This window comes from Hyperolius riggenbachi, chromosome 2, assembly GCF_040937935.1.
Source record: "Hyperolius riggenbachi isolate aHypRig1 chromosome 2, aHypRig1.pri, whole genome shotgun sequence".
In the NCBI taxonomy this organism is placed as follows: Eukaryota; Metazoa; Chordata; class Amphibia; order Anura; family Hyperoliidae; genus Hyperolius; species Hyperolius riggenbachi.
In genome coordinates, this window is record NC_090647.1 from 277748985 (window position 1) to 277765602 (window position 16618).

At 43.7% G+C, this 16618-nt stretch overlaps 1 protein-coding gene across 1 annotated transcript in view; it reads left to right on the forward strand.

The window, feature by feature from the left end:
• The window catches only part of TBX4 (T-box transcription factor 4), a 223848-nt gene that overhangs the window by 127173 nt on the left and 80057 nt on the right, over positions 1 to 16618 (forward strand). The window contains exon 3 of the mRNA XM_068265381.1: positions 8811 to 8930. Within this exon, the coding sequence (XP_068121482.1) occupies positions 8811 to 8930 (120 nt within the window). The remainder of the gene's footprint in view (positions 1 to 8810; positions 8931 to 16618) is intronic.

A 16618-nucleotide genomic window follows, 5' to 3' on the forward strand; every position in this document is an offset into this window, starting at 1 on the left:
GCTCGTGCCAAGCAGTTCACCACCTTCAGCCTCTTCTGTGAAGGAGGCCCTAATCTAATAATAATTCTAATTATTTATTTTCACCTGCATACAACTATTTTAAGGTATTTGTATTTGATCTGTGCAAGCAAAAGGAACAGTGCATGCTGTCTTCAAATTATGCATTTTCTTTATGTTTTTCTTATGTACTATAACTAACAACCCGCAACTACCTTCTATCTTCAGGAAGTATTATTGTACTTTGCAGTGCTTTCAGCAGAGAGCTTTGAGGTTTCTTTCACCCACTACTCAAAATCCTGGTGGTTCTAGTCCTTTGTAACTTAACTGGGAATCCTGTATTGGTACTTTCACAAGCATACTACATAATAGGTAGGATGGAGGCACCCAATGTGTGTTCTATTTTAGTGTTTTAAAATAAAAATAAAAATAAAAAAGAGAGGTAATCGCTTACCTCTCCAGAAGATATAGACACCAGTTCAACTGGAAAAAAGTTTTTATTTAAAAAGCAATCTGACAATACGTTTCACGGATCATGGCCCGCTTCCTCAGGTCAAAACAAAATGCCTTGATAGCACAGAGGATATAGTGTAGGCTCCTCTAATCTACATAATAAGCTAACTAAATTATAATAATTGTCAAAAATTCTACACCTAGCACTGACAAAGGGTGTTTACTCCAAAACAACATGCAAGTTGCAAAACAATGTAGCTGCAAAATGAAATGCCATTGGTGTTCTATCAACCAGTAGATGCTTGGCCTACAGAGGCACAAAGGAAAGGTTTGCATGGATGTGATGAAGGGATGACTTCAGATCAGCTCTGGGATCTCCAAGTAAAAAAAAAAAAAAAAAAGTTACTCCTGTATATTTAGATTTTCACTGAACAGAATGTAATGGGGAAGGGGTAGGGAATAACTTTGCTTTTTATGTAGATTAACCTAGAGCTGATCTTTAAATCCAGTTCAAACAAAAATGACCGAGGTTACAAAAATAACTAAGACATAACATAGACATATGTTTTGTAATACATGAAATAGCTACAGTATGTTAATAGTAATTAACATTTTAGAATGTAGACACATTTTTTTTTCACTTTAATAAGAATGTAGACACATTTTTTTTTTCACTTTAATAAGAATGTAGACACATTTTAAAGGCAAAAAATTGTTTCTGTATTCATCCCGTAACTAGTAATACGCTGCTGAGACAATAATGTCAGAACGTTAGGCAATTCTGCTTCTCTGCCAGCCAAACTTGTTGAACCTATGAATCAAAAAACTACAAAAGTCTAAGGTGCATTGTGGCTAGAGAAGAACAATGGAAACACAAAAAAAAAAAAAAAAGCAATACCATTGAGTGCCAACATCATGTTCTGTTACCAAAATGTCTGTAGCAAAATGTATATTCACATTATCACCTCTTAAATTAGAAAAGTACAGGAATTTGTTGTGGCTTTTATGGGCGATAACACACCTAGGAAGATACTGAAATGTTTACTGTACAGACACATTTTCTAACAAAACATGTAATCCACTTTCCTATATTTAAAATCTACTGTATACCGTACATTATTACAACGCTAGTATTAACCATGTGGTGTGGAAAAAAATGTATGCTGTTGTTGTCTATAACAACTAAATGGATGTTTCAGTTCAACGTTGGAATCGCTACAACTTTACCTATTTGGTCATAGCCTTGCTCAGAATAGCTGAACTAATCATTATCTTGCATGCAACTGTTAGGGCTTGATTCACAAAAGAGTGCTAACTGTTAGCACGGCCGTTTTCGGGCGAATTTTCGCATTGCGCGCGATCACGAATTTTCGCACGAAACGATAATGTTTTTGCACGCAAACACACATTTTTGTGCGAAATCGATATCGTTTTCGTATGAAAATTTGCGTTTGCGCGTGAAAACGTTATCGTTTCGCGTGAAAATTCGCGATCGCACGCAATGCAAAAAATTCGAGCGAAAACGGCCGTGCTAACAGTTAGCACTCTTTTGTAAATCAAGCCCTTAATCTAAAGATTTGTTATGGTAAAAAAAGTCATACATTTGCTCATGAATTTAATCCATGGATGTGGTAAAAGTAAGTGAATCAGGCTATCAGCATTTGGTGTGACCCCGTTGTGCAGCAATAACTGCAACGATATGTGTTCAATAACTGCTGATCAGTTCTGCACATTGGCTCAAAGGAATTTTAGCCTATCACTCCATACAGAACAGCTCAGCTCCTAGATGTTGGTGAGTTTCCTTACATGAACTGCGCATCTTGATATTTCAACAACATTTCAGTTGGGTTAAGGTTAGGACTTTGACTTGGCTATTCCAGAGCTTTCATTTTATTCTTCTTTGGTAGAATGACTCCTATTTTTTGGATAATAATCTTGCTGTATGATGCACTGTCTTTTGTAATTCAGTTCACAGACAAGGGCCCATATGCAATTCTCTTTTTCACCCAAGTTTTCTCCTAGGAGATAAATTTTAATCTTCAGTTTAAATAACATTTCAGCACTCAGCAATTGAAAAAATACCAAAACAAGGATGCAAAGTACTGTCAAATTTATTCAATGTATTTTCCTGCTTCCTGGTGGCTTAAAAAGCATTTTATTGACAGGGTGTAAAAATATCAACTTGGAGAAAACTAAGGAGAAAAAGTGAATTGCATATGGGCCAAGGGGCCATATCCTATTCAAGGTGATAAGTAGCTTGCAGATGCAAGCTACTTATCACCTTGCCATCGCGCGAGGATTACCGGCAAATCCTATTGCCCATATTCTTTGCGCGATGGCCGATCGTTAGGGAGCATTACTCAGGCGAAAGCCTGAGCGATGCTCCCTTTTACCGAGCGATGGGGAGTGAGGTTTACGCTGTGGTGCTGTCCATCAGCACCACGGCCTCACTCCCCACACATGCGCACTCGCCCGCCGAACATCGCTGCCATCTTCCGCTGCTGCATCTGGGGGTCTCCTTTAAAAAGGAGACCCCCAGAGCTCCCCGTCGGGTCACCACACAGTTTAGAAGCCCCCGCGCAGCTCTGCAAAGGCACCCCTGTCATACGTACTGCCGCCGATCACTCGACGCCTCTCGCTGCAAAATCCATCACGTAATTACAGTGTATCTAACACTGTAATTACTGTCCGCATAGAAGGAGCCCGGACAAAGCATCTTTGAATCTACAGCCGGGCTCCCCATTGGTCCCCTGTCTAAAGCAATAAAATGGCTCAGACAAGCCTTTAGTTGACCAGAAGTTAACCAGATCTCATTTGTAACCTCTCAGACTATTATACGTTGTGCAGTTGGTGTTATCGAATTTCAGCCAGGGCACCATCTGCAAGCGGTTTCCATGTTCTCCTTTAGTCAGTGTGGGTTTTCTCCAGGCATATGGGTTTCCTCCCACACCCCAAAACATACATATAAGTTAATAGGCTTCCTCCTAATTGGACATAGATTATGGTGGATGCAAGATTATAGTAGGGATTAGGTTGTGCGCTCCACTGAGGGACAGTTAGTGACAAGACTATATATACTATGTGAAGCACTGCAGAATATGCCAGCGCTATATAAATATTAAATAAGAATAAAAATAATAATTGTTGACCATTTCTAGGTAGGGTAACAACAGTCTTGAATTACCTCTGTTAGTCTTGTAACCTTATTCCAGCTTTAAAGGCATCAACAACTCTTTTTGTGAGTTCCTTAGTCACCTTCTTTGTTCTCACCATAATGTACATCCACAGATGTGTTGTATGTGTGATCAGGGTTTACTGGATCCACATTCTTTAATCACTTGCAAACCACCTGACTCTGGTCACTTGCAAACTAACTGGCCAGGTTGGCAGCCACTGCGCATGTGCGAAAGCCTGTGCAGAATGCAACCATGAGCAGCATGTGCATGCACAGTCGCCGCCGACCTGGCCAGGTTGACGGCTGCTACAGTGGGGACCACGGGAGACCAGGTTGGAGCAGAGCTGTGGCGAGGGACGCATAGGCTTTCAGGGGCTGGAAGAAGCCCCAGGTAAGTAGATTTGATTTTTTAAATTTCCCTGGATGTTTGCTTTAACTACTTAAAGAGAACCTGTACTGAGTAAAAATATTTCAAATAAACACATGCGGTAACTTCAAATGCACATTGCATAGTTACCTTACCATCAGTTCCTCTCAGAAGCTCACCATTTTCTTCTGACAATAATCCCTTCCAGTTCTGACAATATTTTGTCAGATCTGAAATATATCAGTTGCTGTCAGTAAAATATCAGTTGCTGTCAGTTATAGCTGAGAGGAAAACTGATGTACCAGGTAATGTCCATGTTTCTCTATGGCTCAAGTGGGCGATGTTACAGTTTAACTGTGTGCTGACCAGAAAGCTGTTATGGGTAATGGCCATTTTCAAAATGGAGAACGGAAAATTCCCTTGATCACAGTGAACAAACAGGACGCGGGACAGGAGAAAGACACTGAGGAGTAGACTACATGGAAGGTAAGTATGACTTGTGTATGCTTATTTTGACTTTTATTTTCAGTTCAGGTTTTCTTTAAGGACCACAGTGATTGAAATCTATGCCCTGTTATGGTGGTTACCTGGCTGGCAGGGCGTAGATTTCAATCAGCTGCCGTTGCACGCATCTGCTGTTTTCGTCGCTCCCACCGATCTCGCCGCTGAATCCCCGCCGTGTCCAATCGCAGCTCACTTGCTCTGCCTGTCTCTATGATGGCAGAGCCCTGTGAGCGGGTCAGGAACCAATTTCATTGGCTCCTTGCCCTGTCTTTTAATGTAAGCAACTTCTATTGGCTTATATTGAAAGACAAGGTCAGGAGCCAATGAAAGCGGCACCTGACTGGCTCACAACAACTCTGCCATCATAGAGACTGCAGAGTGGGTGGCGCAGGATCCTGACGTGCGGAGGTGATTGCGATTGCGGTGGGTATGTGCGGCGGTTCGTCGTTATCCTCTGGGATTCTGCCGTTTCTGTACCGAGGGTCTCTCTCTGGTCCTTAAGGGGGCAGAGACCGCTGGTACTTAAGTGATTAAGGACCAGAGACTTTTGTTTTTCTAAAGAACAAGCTGTGATCACTGTGATCGGCTCACAGTGATCATGGGGTCAGAGGGCAATGAAATCGGCTCCTGACTGAGATTCAAGGCTCTGCTGTCAGCATGACAGCTCTTGAGTAGGCAACAGTGATTATAGAGCGGTGCGAATGGCGAGAACAGTGACAGCGATGGGTCCGCACGGCAAGAGTGATTGAAATCTATGCCCTGGCTGGAATAACAAGACACAGTAAGGGCTTGGATTTCAATCACTGCAGCCCAGAAGTGATTAGATAACAAAGGCGCTAACACCTGTCATCCATCTGTAGGAAAAGACTTTAAAACATATGATAATTAACCAGAGGATTAAGTTCAAACTCTTAACCCTAACCTACAAAGCTTTCCACAATCTTTCTCCCCTGTACATCTCCTCACTAGTGGCCAGATATCAATTCAACCGCAATCTCAGATCTGCATTAGAGCTTCTTTTATCCTCTTCTACAATTACCTCCTCACATTCACGTGTACAAGACTTCACACGTGCCTCACCCCTCCTCTATGCCCTTCGACAGCACATCCGCCACTCTCCCACCTTTGAAATCTTTAAACACTCCCTCAAAACCCACCTTTTCCGACAAGCATATTCTCTAGCTTAGGCCATGCACCCACTAAATAACCGAACTACGCACTGCCTGTACATATACTGTATACTTCCCCCACCTCTTGTTTCCAGTCCATTGCTTTAGATTGTAAGTTCGCAAGGGCAGGGCTCTCACCCTTTTGTGTCATGGGATGTTATTAATTTAATTGCTTGCACTCTGTTAGACATTTATACATGTTAGTCATCATGTTAAATTTGCTATTGTAATCAGCAGTTCTGTATTTTGTATCAGTGTTCATATTTGATGTATATCATTGTCTGTATCATTTAGTATCCCTTGTTTGTTTTCTTACATTGTACAGTGCCACGGAATATGTTGGCGCTTTATAAATAAATAATAATAACAAGATTAATTTACTTTTGCTATGCTCAGGTATGCTGTTGGATTATTTTAGGGGGGTGGTAAGTGGAAGCTTGGCCATGTCTCTTTCCCTGGAAGGCATTACTCCTCTACTAGATCCCAGGGAATCAATTCCTATCATACACACCAAACTCATCTTTGACAGATTTCAGCAGAAATCTATTGAGCATCGATTGAAATGCAAGCATTATACTGTTCAATGCAGCTCAGTGCTATCAGCCATAGAACCTTCACCTCTTCTTCCCACCCTCTTCTCAGGCCTGGAACCCACTAGAAAGCAATAGCTAGCGATTTGTCATAGAGTTTTTCAAGCGATTTTGGGAGCGATTTCCCTGCTCCTATACAATTCATTAGAATGGGAACGCTCCCAAAATGCTGCATGTCCTGTGATTGCATTTTGCTTAATCAAAATCACTGTAGTGGAATCTGTCCCATCCATTTACATTGACAGAGCTTTTAGGGAAATCGCTAGCAATTTCAAGCGCTCCCACACCACTCAAAAAAAACGCTTGAATGGGTTCCAGGCCTCATAGAGGTTTTGCAATATGTCAGATCACACTTTTGATTGATAGACTGCACAAACTTGATCGAAAGTCAGTTAATCAGATATGTTGAAGCAATAGATTACAATCAATGGTATTGATATGATCAAAAACCTTTTCACTATATACTGTATGTCCAGCTTAATAACAAGAACCAGTAGTGGTCAGTGGACCATGCAGAATATACCACAATTACAGTGAACCTCCAGACTAAAAATCTACTCAGCAGCACTGAAAAGGCTTGGTTTTTCTTTAACAGTTTCGCAGTATCAGAACTCTGTTTTTCTTACTTAAACCTCATTTTTAGCTGAACAGAAGCTAAGCTCCGCCCCATCAAAGAAAACTGCCCGGGCATTTTTCCCCTGATGCTGTGCAAAGCATGATGGGATTTCATATGTTGTTGTTCCCGTTGCCTAGCAACTGGGAGGGGTGATCAGGAAACAGTACAGATGGAACTGTGTCTCATGCTCTCTGTCACCTCCTTTCAGCCTAAAAGATGGCTGCCCTCATGAAATCAAATATTTGCCTGTTCTTTTAAAACAGGGTGGGTAGGAGATTATATTACCTATCTATTTTAATTAACATAACTAATGTAACTTAATGACAGTATGTTTGTTTAGGCTGAAGTTCCTCTTTGAGCGATTACTGATGTTTTAAACATGTGCTCTAATGTTAAGAAGCATTGAGGGCTGAGAGCCGCCTTATCTGCAATAATGAAGGAGACGGGAAATAAGCTTTAAAGTCCACTTGTATGAACTTAGGAAAAATGTCTTAATTTAGGAAACCAGAGATGTAAATTTCATAGCCTATAGCCTGCAGCTTTCCAGAACACTTTATTCCTGCATAGAAAACAATCTTGGCTACCACTTTAGGACGATGCTGAAAGATGAAAAGTGAGCTTTCGCTTTCAGTTTTTTTGCATTGAACATGCAAATGCATAGCAGACTGTCTTTTTATTTCAACAGCACCCTCTGGTGGTGGTTAGGACTGACTACTGTACAGGAAGCATATGTGGTAAATAAGCATGGGGAGCTTAAAGCAAATTTTACACTTATCTTAAAGGGTACCTAAAGTTATTAGAAGATGCCAGTGTAACTTACCTGGGGCTTCTTTCAGCCTCCTAGTCCCTTGCTGTTATGCCACACTGCACCATTCAGCAGCAGTGCCTTTGTGAAAGCTGCCGACTGGGACAGTCTCTGGATATTTCGCATGCACAGGCCTATGGCTCCTTCATAGCGCTCTCATAGCCAGAGGTGTTCTGCGCATGCACAGTTCCAGTTTTTATGAATAGCCATGGACAGCACGATCAGGAGGGGTGCAGCCCTGGGCCGAGCATTCAGCTGTCAGAAGGGCACTGCTGCTTACCGGAGCAGTGGAGAATGATGGTGAGGGACCTGGAGGACTTCAGGGGGCTGGAAGAAACTGGAAGAAGCCCCAGGTAAGTTAAACTGGCATCTTTTATTTTACTTTCGGTTTCCTTTAAAGAAAAATGTAACCCTTCACAGATGAAGCTTTCTGATGACTTGTTCACATATTCTGGAATAAGGTAATGTAAGTATAATTTTAGCAATGTGGCAACCCAATACAAGGACATTTCATTAGTATAATATCTGAAAAATGCACGGGAGTCTTTCAGGTGATTCACTCCACTGGTGTTTACCTAATATTAAAATACATCAACTGGGGGATTGCAGTAGCCCTTTCAATACAGATGTTTTTATTTTAATATTTGCTTTCTACTTAACCAATTCGAAAAAGAACCTGTAATCCCTTGATTCTTTTTAAGAATCCGCCACGCACACACCCGTTGCGCACCCCACCCACCGTAGAATCCCCACCACATGCGCCCCTTCTCCTTTCCAGTGGGGGAATGTGGGCACAGTAGGCGGTAGTTGTAATATGCACACACAGAACTGCGTGTGCCCATGCCCAATACATGCATATTACAACTGCCTTTTAGTATATTAGATTATCGGTTTGTACTTAAGTCCATACATAGAAGTAACATATATGTATCATATAATGTTTTAATCTGCATTTTAGTCTACATTTTGACTGCATTAATATTGTTATTATAGGTTTATAGTTTATGTACAGGTGCTTATTTTATCATTTATAGCCTATATAGATTAAAGTAGAAGTTACACAAGATTTGAAGTTGCATTTTACTCTATATTTTCCATTTATTCTATTCCATATTGTTTTTTGTTTTTTTTTAGGAGAATGTTCCCCAGCTACAAAGTTAAAGTCACTGGGATGAACCCAAAGACAAAATACATTCTGCTCATAGACATTGTTCCAGCTGATGATCATCGGTACAAATTCTGTGATAACAAATGGTGAGGAATCTTTCAGTTTAATAAGTAACATCATTGAGGTTGGTTGATTTAAAAAGTTCCTTGTGCAAGGTGGCCCAGGTTAGACCAACTAAGAATGCAGAGTGGAGCTGTGGGCTTTTTAAACATCAAATACACCTACCGTATCTTCAGCTTGGATCTTTATGTTATACATTTACTAAACAAAAACAAAAAACACAGTGTGCTGCCCCTAACCCCCTCTAACATCCCCCCCCCACACACACACACACACCCTTCCCAATTGGGCGCTATACCAGCCCCTTTCACTCTGGATGCAGGAGCTAGAATACAGAGGAAAACACTGTAAATGTGGCATTTTTCCCAACTTGTATACCAGCTTGCTATGGCCATTGCTAGTGGGTGATGATCTTCTACAAAGGGAAGGCGACATAGACTACCCCTGTTCACAGATGCAGGTAGAATTTTCATTTTGAATTTCTACAAGTGGAAAATGTGCTATAAGCATTGCTGGCTCCTCACACAAAGGTTTGGCCAAAAGTTATGGTTATCAGGGCAGTAGCAGTAAGGAAGAAGTTATTGATAAGACTATATATTTTTATCAAAGAGTTTTTAGATTATATGTAGGTTTACTCAGTTGTACATGAAAATTCATTCTTTATTTCTAGGAATAATAATTATGATTTTTGGGGGAGGAGAAGGAGGGTAGCTTTACAATAACAGGCAGAGGAGGAAGTGAATCAGAACGTCAGCACTGATGCAGCCTGATGGATGGTTAGGATTTTTTGTAGACATTAGGTGCACTTTGAACTTCAGTTTGCACAATACACATCTCTGCGCCCAGCTCTGTCACAAACAATAAAACACTCAATTACCAACGAGACATCTTACAGTTACACATACTGTGTCATGCCAAGAAGTTAGTCCAGCCATATTTAAGACATAAAAAAGCTGAATCACTTGTTTGGCTTATATTCTAGAAGATGATATAAGACAATATACGGTAAAGTGAGGTAAAGTTTGGCTGTGCACACTTCAGACATCAATAGTCTTCAAGATGCAGCCTATGTTTTTTTACTTTCCTTTGGGTATGATTGAATGCATCAGAATATGAAAGAAACATAGAATTCTACTGGATTCAACTAGATTTCACCTCATGTCATATGTCAGTACATTATACATTCTGTGTCTTTGCCAATAATGTGATCAATCCTCATAATCAGTCAATATTAAAATATAGCTATTAGAAGTTACTGTAAATAAAATCTCCCTTAACCCTGAAAATCTTTGTTTAGTGGGAATCCAGAAACATGTTACAAGGAATTATACCTGTGTTCTAAAAGCTTCCACATTGCTAGAACCCACCTCAATGTTTTGATGCATTTGATGCATCTGAATGCAAATACATACTGTAAGCATTGCTTTGCTTGCTGCATTGAACTGAAACAAAAGCAATATCTTCTCAGTCAATAAGAATAATATTTTGTTTTAATGTGTTTATGTCATTGCATCAGTTTCATTTACCTAAATTAAGGAATAAAATGATGTAATGACTGGGATATGATTGGTCTTTTCAAGGTGGTAGCTTACTCTGTATACTTATGTTTTCCTAATATACAGTACTTTCTATTGTTGTGTAGTCTGATTAAAAAAAAAACCCGTGTGGCTCTGATATATTTGAAAAATAAAAATAAACCTAAATGAGGGATGGTGTGTTAGACATTACCTTTGGCTTCAACAACTGGCAGCAGTAGCTGTGTTATTTAATAGCAGGAATGGCATTGTTATGGTGTACGGGTACTATGTAGTTTGACTCCATTTAGTGGGCGTAATTTGCTACAGAGTATAGCTACTATGTAGCCAAACTTGGGTTAGTGGCAGTAGCTGGAATTAATTAAAGGTGGTGAGACAGAGGATAGCGACAATAGATAGCTGTGATAGCGCAATAGGGAAGGGGGAAGGTTAGTGTTAGGTGTAGGTAGGGGAGGGGGTTAGTGTTAGGGGTAGGTAGAGGTGTGAGTTAGTGTTAGGCATAGGTAGGGGAGAGGCTAGGGGAAAGGTAAGGCTAGTGTTGGGTGTAGGTAAGGGAGAGGGTTAGTGTTTGGCATGTAGGAGAGGGGTTTAGTGTTAATGTAGGTAGGGGAGGGGGTTAGTGTTAGGGGTAGATAGGGGTGGAGGTTAATGTTAGGCATAGGTAGGGGAGAGGCTAGGGGAAAGGTTAGGCTAGTGTTGGGTGCAGGTATGGGAGAGAGTTAGTTTTTGGCATATGTAGGAGAGGGGGTTAGTGTTAGGTGTAGGTAGGGGAGAGGGTTAATGTTAGGGGTAGGTAGGGGTGGGGGTTAATGTTAGGCATTGGTAGGGAAGGGGCTAGGGGGAAGGTTAGGCTAGTGTTGGGTGCAGGTAAGGGAGAGGGTTAGTGTGTGGCATATGTAGGAGAGGGGGTTAGTGTTAGGTGTAGGTAGGGGAGGGGGTTAGTGTTAGGGGTAGGTAGGGGTGGGGGTTAATGTTAGGCATGGGTATGGGAAAGGCTAGTGGGAAGGTTAGGCTAATGTTGGGTGTAGGTAATGGAGAGGGTTAGTGTGTGGCATATGTAAGAGAGGGGGTTAGTGTTAGATGTAGGTAGGGGTGGGGGTTAATGTTAGGCATGGGTAGGGGAAAGACTAGGGGGAAGGTTAGGCTAGTGTTGGGTGCAGGTAAGGGAGAGGGTTAGTGTGTGGCATATGTAGGAGAGGGGGTTAGTGTTAGGTGTAGGTAGGGGAGGGGGTTAGTGTTAGGGGTAGGTAGGGGTGGGGGTTAATGTTAGGCATAGGTAAGAGAGGGGCTAGGGGGAAGGTTAGGCTAGTGTTGGGTGTAGGTAAGGGAGAGGGTTAGTGTTTGGCATATGTAGGAGAGGGAATAGGTTTTAGGTGTAGGTAGGGGAGAGGGTTAGTGTTAGGGGTAGGTAGGGGTGGGGGTTAATGTTAGGCATAGGTAGAGGAGAGGCTAGAGGGATGGTTAGGCTACTGTTGGGTGCAGGTAAGGCAGAGGGTTAGTGTTTGGCATATGTATGAGAAGGAGTTAGTGTTAGGTGTAGGTAGGGGAGGGGGTTAGTGTTAGGGGTAGGTAGGGGTGGAGGTTAATGTTAGGCATAGGTAGGTGAGAGGCTAGGGGGAGTTTAGGCTATTGCTGGGTGTAGGTAAGGGAGAGGGTTAGTGTTTGGCATATGTATTAGAGGGGGTTAGTGTTAGGTATACGTAGGGAAGGGGGTTAGTGTTAGGGGTAGGTAGGGGTGGGGGTTAATGTTAGGCATAGGTAGAGGAGAGGCTAGAGGGATGGTTAGGCTACTGTGGGGTGCAGGTAAGGCAAAGGGTTAGTGTTTGGCATATGTATGAGAAGGAGTTAGTGCTAGGTGTAGGTAGGGGAGGGGGTTAGTGTTAGGGGTAGGTAGGGGTGGAGGTTAATGTTAGGCATAGGTAGGGGAGAGGCTAGGGGGAAGGTTAGGCTAGTGTTGGGTGCAGGTAAGGGAGTGTGTTAGTGTTTGGCATATGTAGGAGAGGGGTTTAGTGTTAAATGTAGGTAGGGGAGGGGGTTAGTGTTAGGGGTAGGTAGGGGTGGAGGTTAATGTTAGGCATAGGTAGAGGAGAGGCTAGGGGGAAGGTTAGCCTAGTGTTGGGTGTAAGTAAGGGTTAGTGTTTGGCATATGTAAAAGAGGGGGTTAGTGTTAGGTGTACGTAGGGGAGGGGGTTAGTGTTAGGAATAGGTAGGGGTGGGGGTTAATGTTAGGCATAGGTAGAGGAGAGGCTAGGGCAGTGATGGCTAACCTTGGCACTACAGCTGTGACAAAACTACAAATCCCATCATGCCTTTGCCTCCCTCAGTTATGCTTAGAGCTGTCAACGTATTGCAATGCCTCGTCGGACTTGTAGTTTCAGCACAGCTGGAGTGCCAAGGTTAGCCATCACTGGGCTAGGGGGAAGGTTAGGCTAGTGTTGGGTGCAAGTAAGGGTTAGTGTTGGTCATATGTAGGAGAGGGGGTTAGTGTTAGGTGTAGGTAGGGGAGGGGGTTAGTGTTAGGGGTAGGTAGGGGTGGGGGTTAATGTTAGGCATAGGTATGGGAAAGGCTAGTGGGAAGGTTAGGCTAATGTTGGGTGTAGGTAATGGAGAGGGTTAGTGTGTGGCATATGTAAGAGAGGGGGTTAGTGTTAGATGTAGGTAGGGGTGGGGGTTAATGTTAGGCATAGGTAGGGGAAAGACTAGGGGGAAGGTTAGGCTAGTGTTGGGTGTAGGTAAGGGAGAGGGTTAGTGTTTAGCATATGTAAGAGAGGTGGTTAGTGTTAGGTGTAGGTAGGGGAGGGGGTTAGTGTTAGGGGTAGGTAGGGGTGGGGGTTAATGTTAGGCATAGGTAAGAGAGGGGCTAGGGGGAAGGTTAGGCTAGTGTTGGGTGTAGGTAAGGGAGAGGGTTAGTGTTTGGCATATGTAGGAGAGGGAATAGGTGTTAGATGTAGGTAGGGGAGAGGGTTAGTGTTAGGGGTAGGTAGGGGTGGGGGTTAATGTTAGGCATAGGTAGAGGAGAGGCTAGAGGGATGGTTAGGCTACTGTTGGGTGCAGGTAAGGCAGAGGGTTAGTGTTTGGCATATGTATGAGAAGGAGTTAGTGTTAGGTGTAGGTAGGGGAGGGGGTTAGTGTTAGGGGTAGGTAGGGGTGGAGGTTAATGTTAGGCATAGGTAGGTGAGAGGCTAGGGGGGGGTTTAGGCTATTGCTGGGTGTAGGTAAGGGAGAGGGTTAGTGTTTGGCATATGTATTAGAGGGGGTTAGTGTTAGGTATACGTAGGGAAGGGGGATAGTGTTAGGAGTAGGTAGGGGTGGGGGTTAATGTTAGGCATAGGTAAGAGAGGGGCTAGGGGGAAGGTTAGGCTAGTGTTGGGTGTAGGTAAGGGAGAGGGTTAGTGTTTGGCATATGTAGGAGAGGGAATAGGTGTTAGGTGTAGGTAGGGGAGAGGGTTAGTGTTAGGGGTAGGTAGGGGTGGGGGTTAATGTTAGGCATAGGTAGAGGAGAGGCTAGAGGGATGGTTAGGCTACTGTTGGGTGCAGGTAAGGCAGAGGGTTAGTGTTTGGCATATGTATGAGAAGGAGTTAGTGTTAGGTGTAGGTAGGGGAGGGGGTTAGTGTTAGGGGTAGGTAGGGGTGGAGGTTAATGTTAGGCATAGGTAGGTGAGAGGCTAGGGGGAGTTTAGGCTATTGCTGGGTGTAGGTAAGGGAGAGGGTTAGTGTTTGGCATATGTATTAGAGGGGGTTAGTGTTAGGTATACGTAGGGAAGGGGGTTAGTGTTAGGTAGGGGTGGGGGTTAATGTTAGGCATAGGTAGAGGAGAGGCTAGAGGGAAGGTTAGGCTACTGTGGGGTGCAGGTAAGGTAGAGGGTTAGTGTTTGGCATATGTATGAGAAGGAGTTAGTGCTAGGTGTAGGTAGGGGAGGGGGTTAGTGTTAGGGGTAGGTAGGGGTGGAGGTTAATGTTAGGCATAGGTAGGGGAGAGGCTAGGGGGAAGGTTAGGCTAGTGTTGGGTGCAGGTAAGGGAGTGTGTTAGTGTTTGGCATATGTAGGAGAGGTGTTTAGTGTTAAATGTAGGTAGGGGAGGGGGTTAGTGTTAGGGGTAGGTAGGGGTGGAGGTTAATGTTAGGCATAGGTAGAGGAGAGGCTAGGGGGAAGGTTAGCCTAGTGTTGGGTGTAAGTAAGGGTTAGTGTTTGGCATATGTAGGAGAGGGGGTTAATGTTAGGTGTACGTAGGGGAGGGGGTTAGTGTTAGGAATAGATAGGGGTGGGGGTTAATGTTAGGCATAGGTAGAGGAGAGGCTAGGGCAGTGATGGCTAACCTTGGCACTACAGCTGTGACAAAACTACAAATCACATCATGCCTTTGCCTTTCTGAGTTATGCTTAGAGCTGTCAGAGTATTGCAATGCCTCGTCGGACTTGTAGTTTCAGCACAGCTGGAGTGCCAAGGTTAGCCATCACTGGGCTAGGGGGAAGTTTAGGCTAGTGTTGGGTGCAAGTAAGGGTTAGTGTTGGTCATATGTAGGAGAGGGGGTTAGTGTTAGGTGTAGGTAGGGGAGGGGGTTAGTGTTAGGGGTAGGTAGGGGTGGGGGTTAATGTTAGGCATAGGTATGGGAAAGGCTAGTGGGAAGGTTAGGCTAATGTTGGGTGTAGGTAATGAAGAGGGTTAGTGTGTGGCATATGTAAGAGAGGGGGTTAGTGTTAGATGTAGGTAGGGGTGGGGGTTAATGTTAGGCATGGGTAGGGGAAAGACTAGGGGGAAGGTTAGGCTAGTGTTGGGTGTAGGTAAGGGAGAGGGTTAGTGTTTAGCATATGTAGAGAGGTGGTTAGTGTTAGGTGTAGGTAGGGGAGGGGGTTAGTGTTAGGGGTAGGTAGGGGTGGGGGTTAATGTTAGGCATAGGTAAGAGAGGGGCTAGGGGGAAGGTTAGGCTAGTGTTGGGTGTAGGTAAGGGAGAGGGTTAGTGTTTGGCATATGTAGGAGAGGGAATAGGTGTTAGGTGTAGGTAGGGGAGAGGGTTAGTGTTAGGGGTAGGTAGGGGTGGGGGTTAATGTTAGGCATAGGTATGGGAAAGGCTAGTGGGAAGGTTAGGCTAATGTTGGGTGTAGGTAATGGAGAGGGTTAGTGTGTGGCATATGTAAGAGAGGGGGTTAGTGTTAGATGTAGGTAGGGGTGGGGGTTAATGTTAGACATGGGTAGGGGAAAGACTAGGGGGAAGGTTAGGCTAGTGTTGGGTGTAGGTAAGGGAGAGGGTTAGTGTTTAGCATATGTAAGAGAGGTGGTTAGTGTTAGGTGTAGGTAGGGGAGGGGGTTAGTGTTAGGGGTAGGTAGGGGTGGGGGTTAATGTTAGGCATAGGTAAGAGAGGGGCTAGGGGGAAGGTTAGGCTAGTGTTGGGTGTAGGTAAGGGAGAGGGTTAGTGTTTGGCATATGTAGGAGAGGGAATAGGTGTTAGGTGTAGGTAGGGGAGAGGGTTAGTGTTAGGGGTAGGTAGGGGTGGGGGTTACTGTTAGGCATGGGTATGGGAAAGGCTAGTGGGAAGGTTAGGCTAATGTTGGGTGTAGGTAATGGAGAGGGTTAGTGTGTGGCATATGTAAGAGAGGGGGTTAGTGTTAGGTGTAGGTAGGGGTGGGGGTTAATGTTAGGCATGGGTAGGGGAAAGACTAGGGGGAAGGTTAGGCTAGTGTTGGGTGTAGGTAAGGGAGAGGGTTAGTGTTTAGCATATGTAAGAGAGGTGGTTAGTGTTAGGTGTAGGTAGGGGAGGGGGGTAGTGTTAGGGGTAGGTAGGGATGGGGGTTAATGTTAGGCATAGGTAGGGGAGAGGCTAGGGGGGAGGTTAGGCTATTGCTGGGTGTAGGTAAGGGAGAGGGTTAGTGTTTGGCATATGTATTAGAGGGGGTTAGTGTTAGGTATACGTAGGGAAGGGGGTTAGTGTTAGGAGTAGGTAGGGGTGGGGGTTAATGTTAGACATAGGTAGAGGAGAGACTAGGGGGAAGGTTAGGCTAGTGTTGGGTGTAGGTAAGGGAGAGGGTTAGTGTTAGGTGTAGGTAAGGGAGGGTTAATGTGAAACTTAGGCTAGGGTAAGTGATAGTATAATATTGGTAACGTTGCCAATAGTCTACTAACAGTAAATGCACATTGTAGAATATCAGTAAATTTACCAATATTTTACTGGTGTGTAGATCTC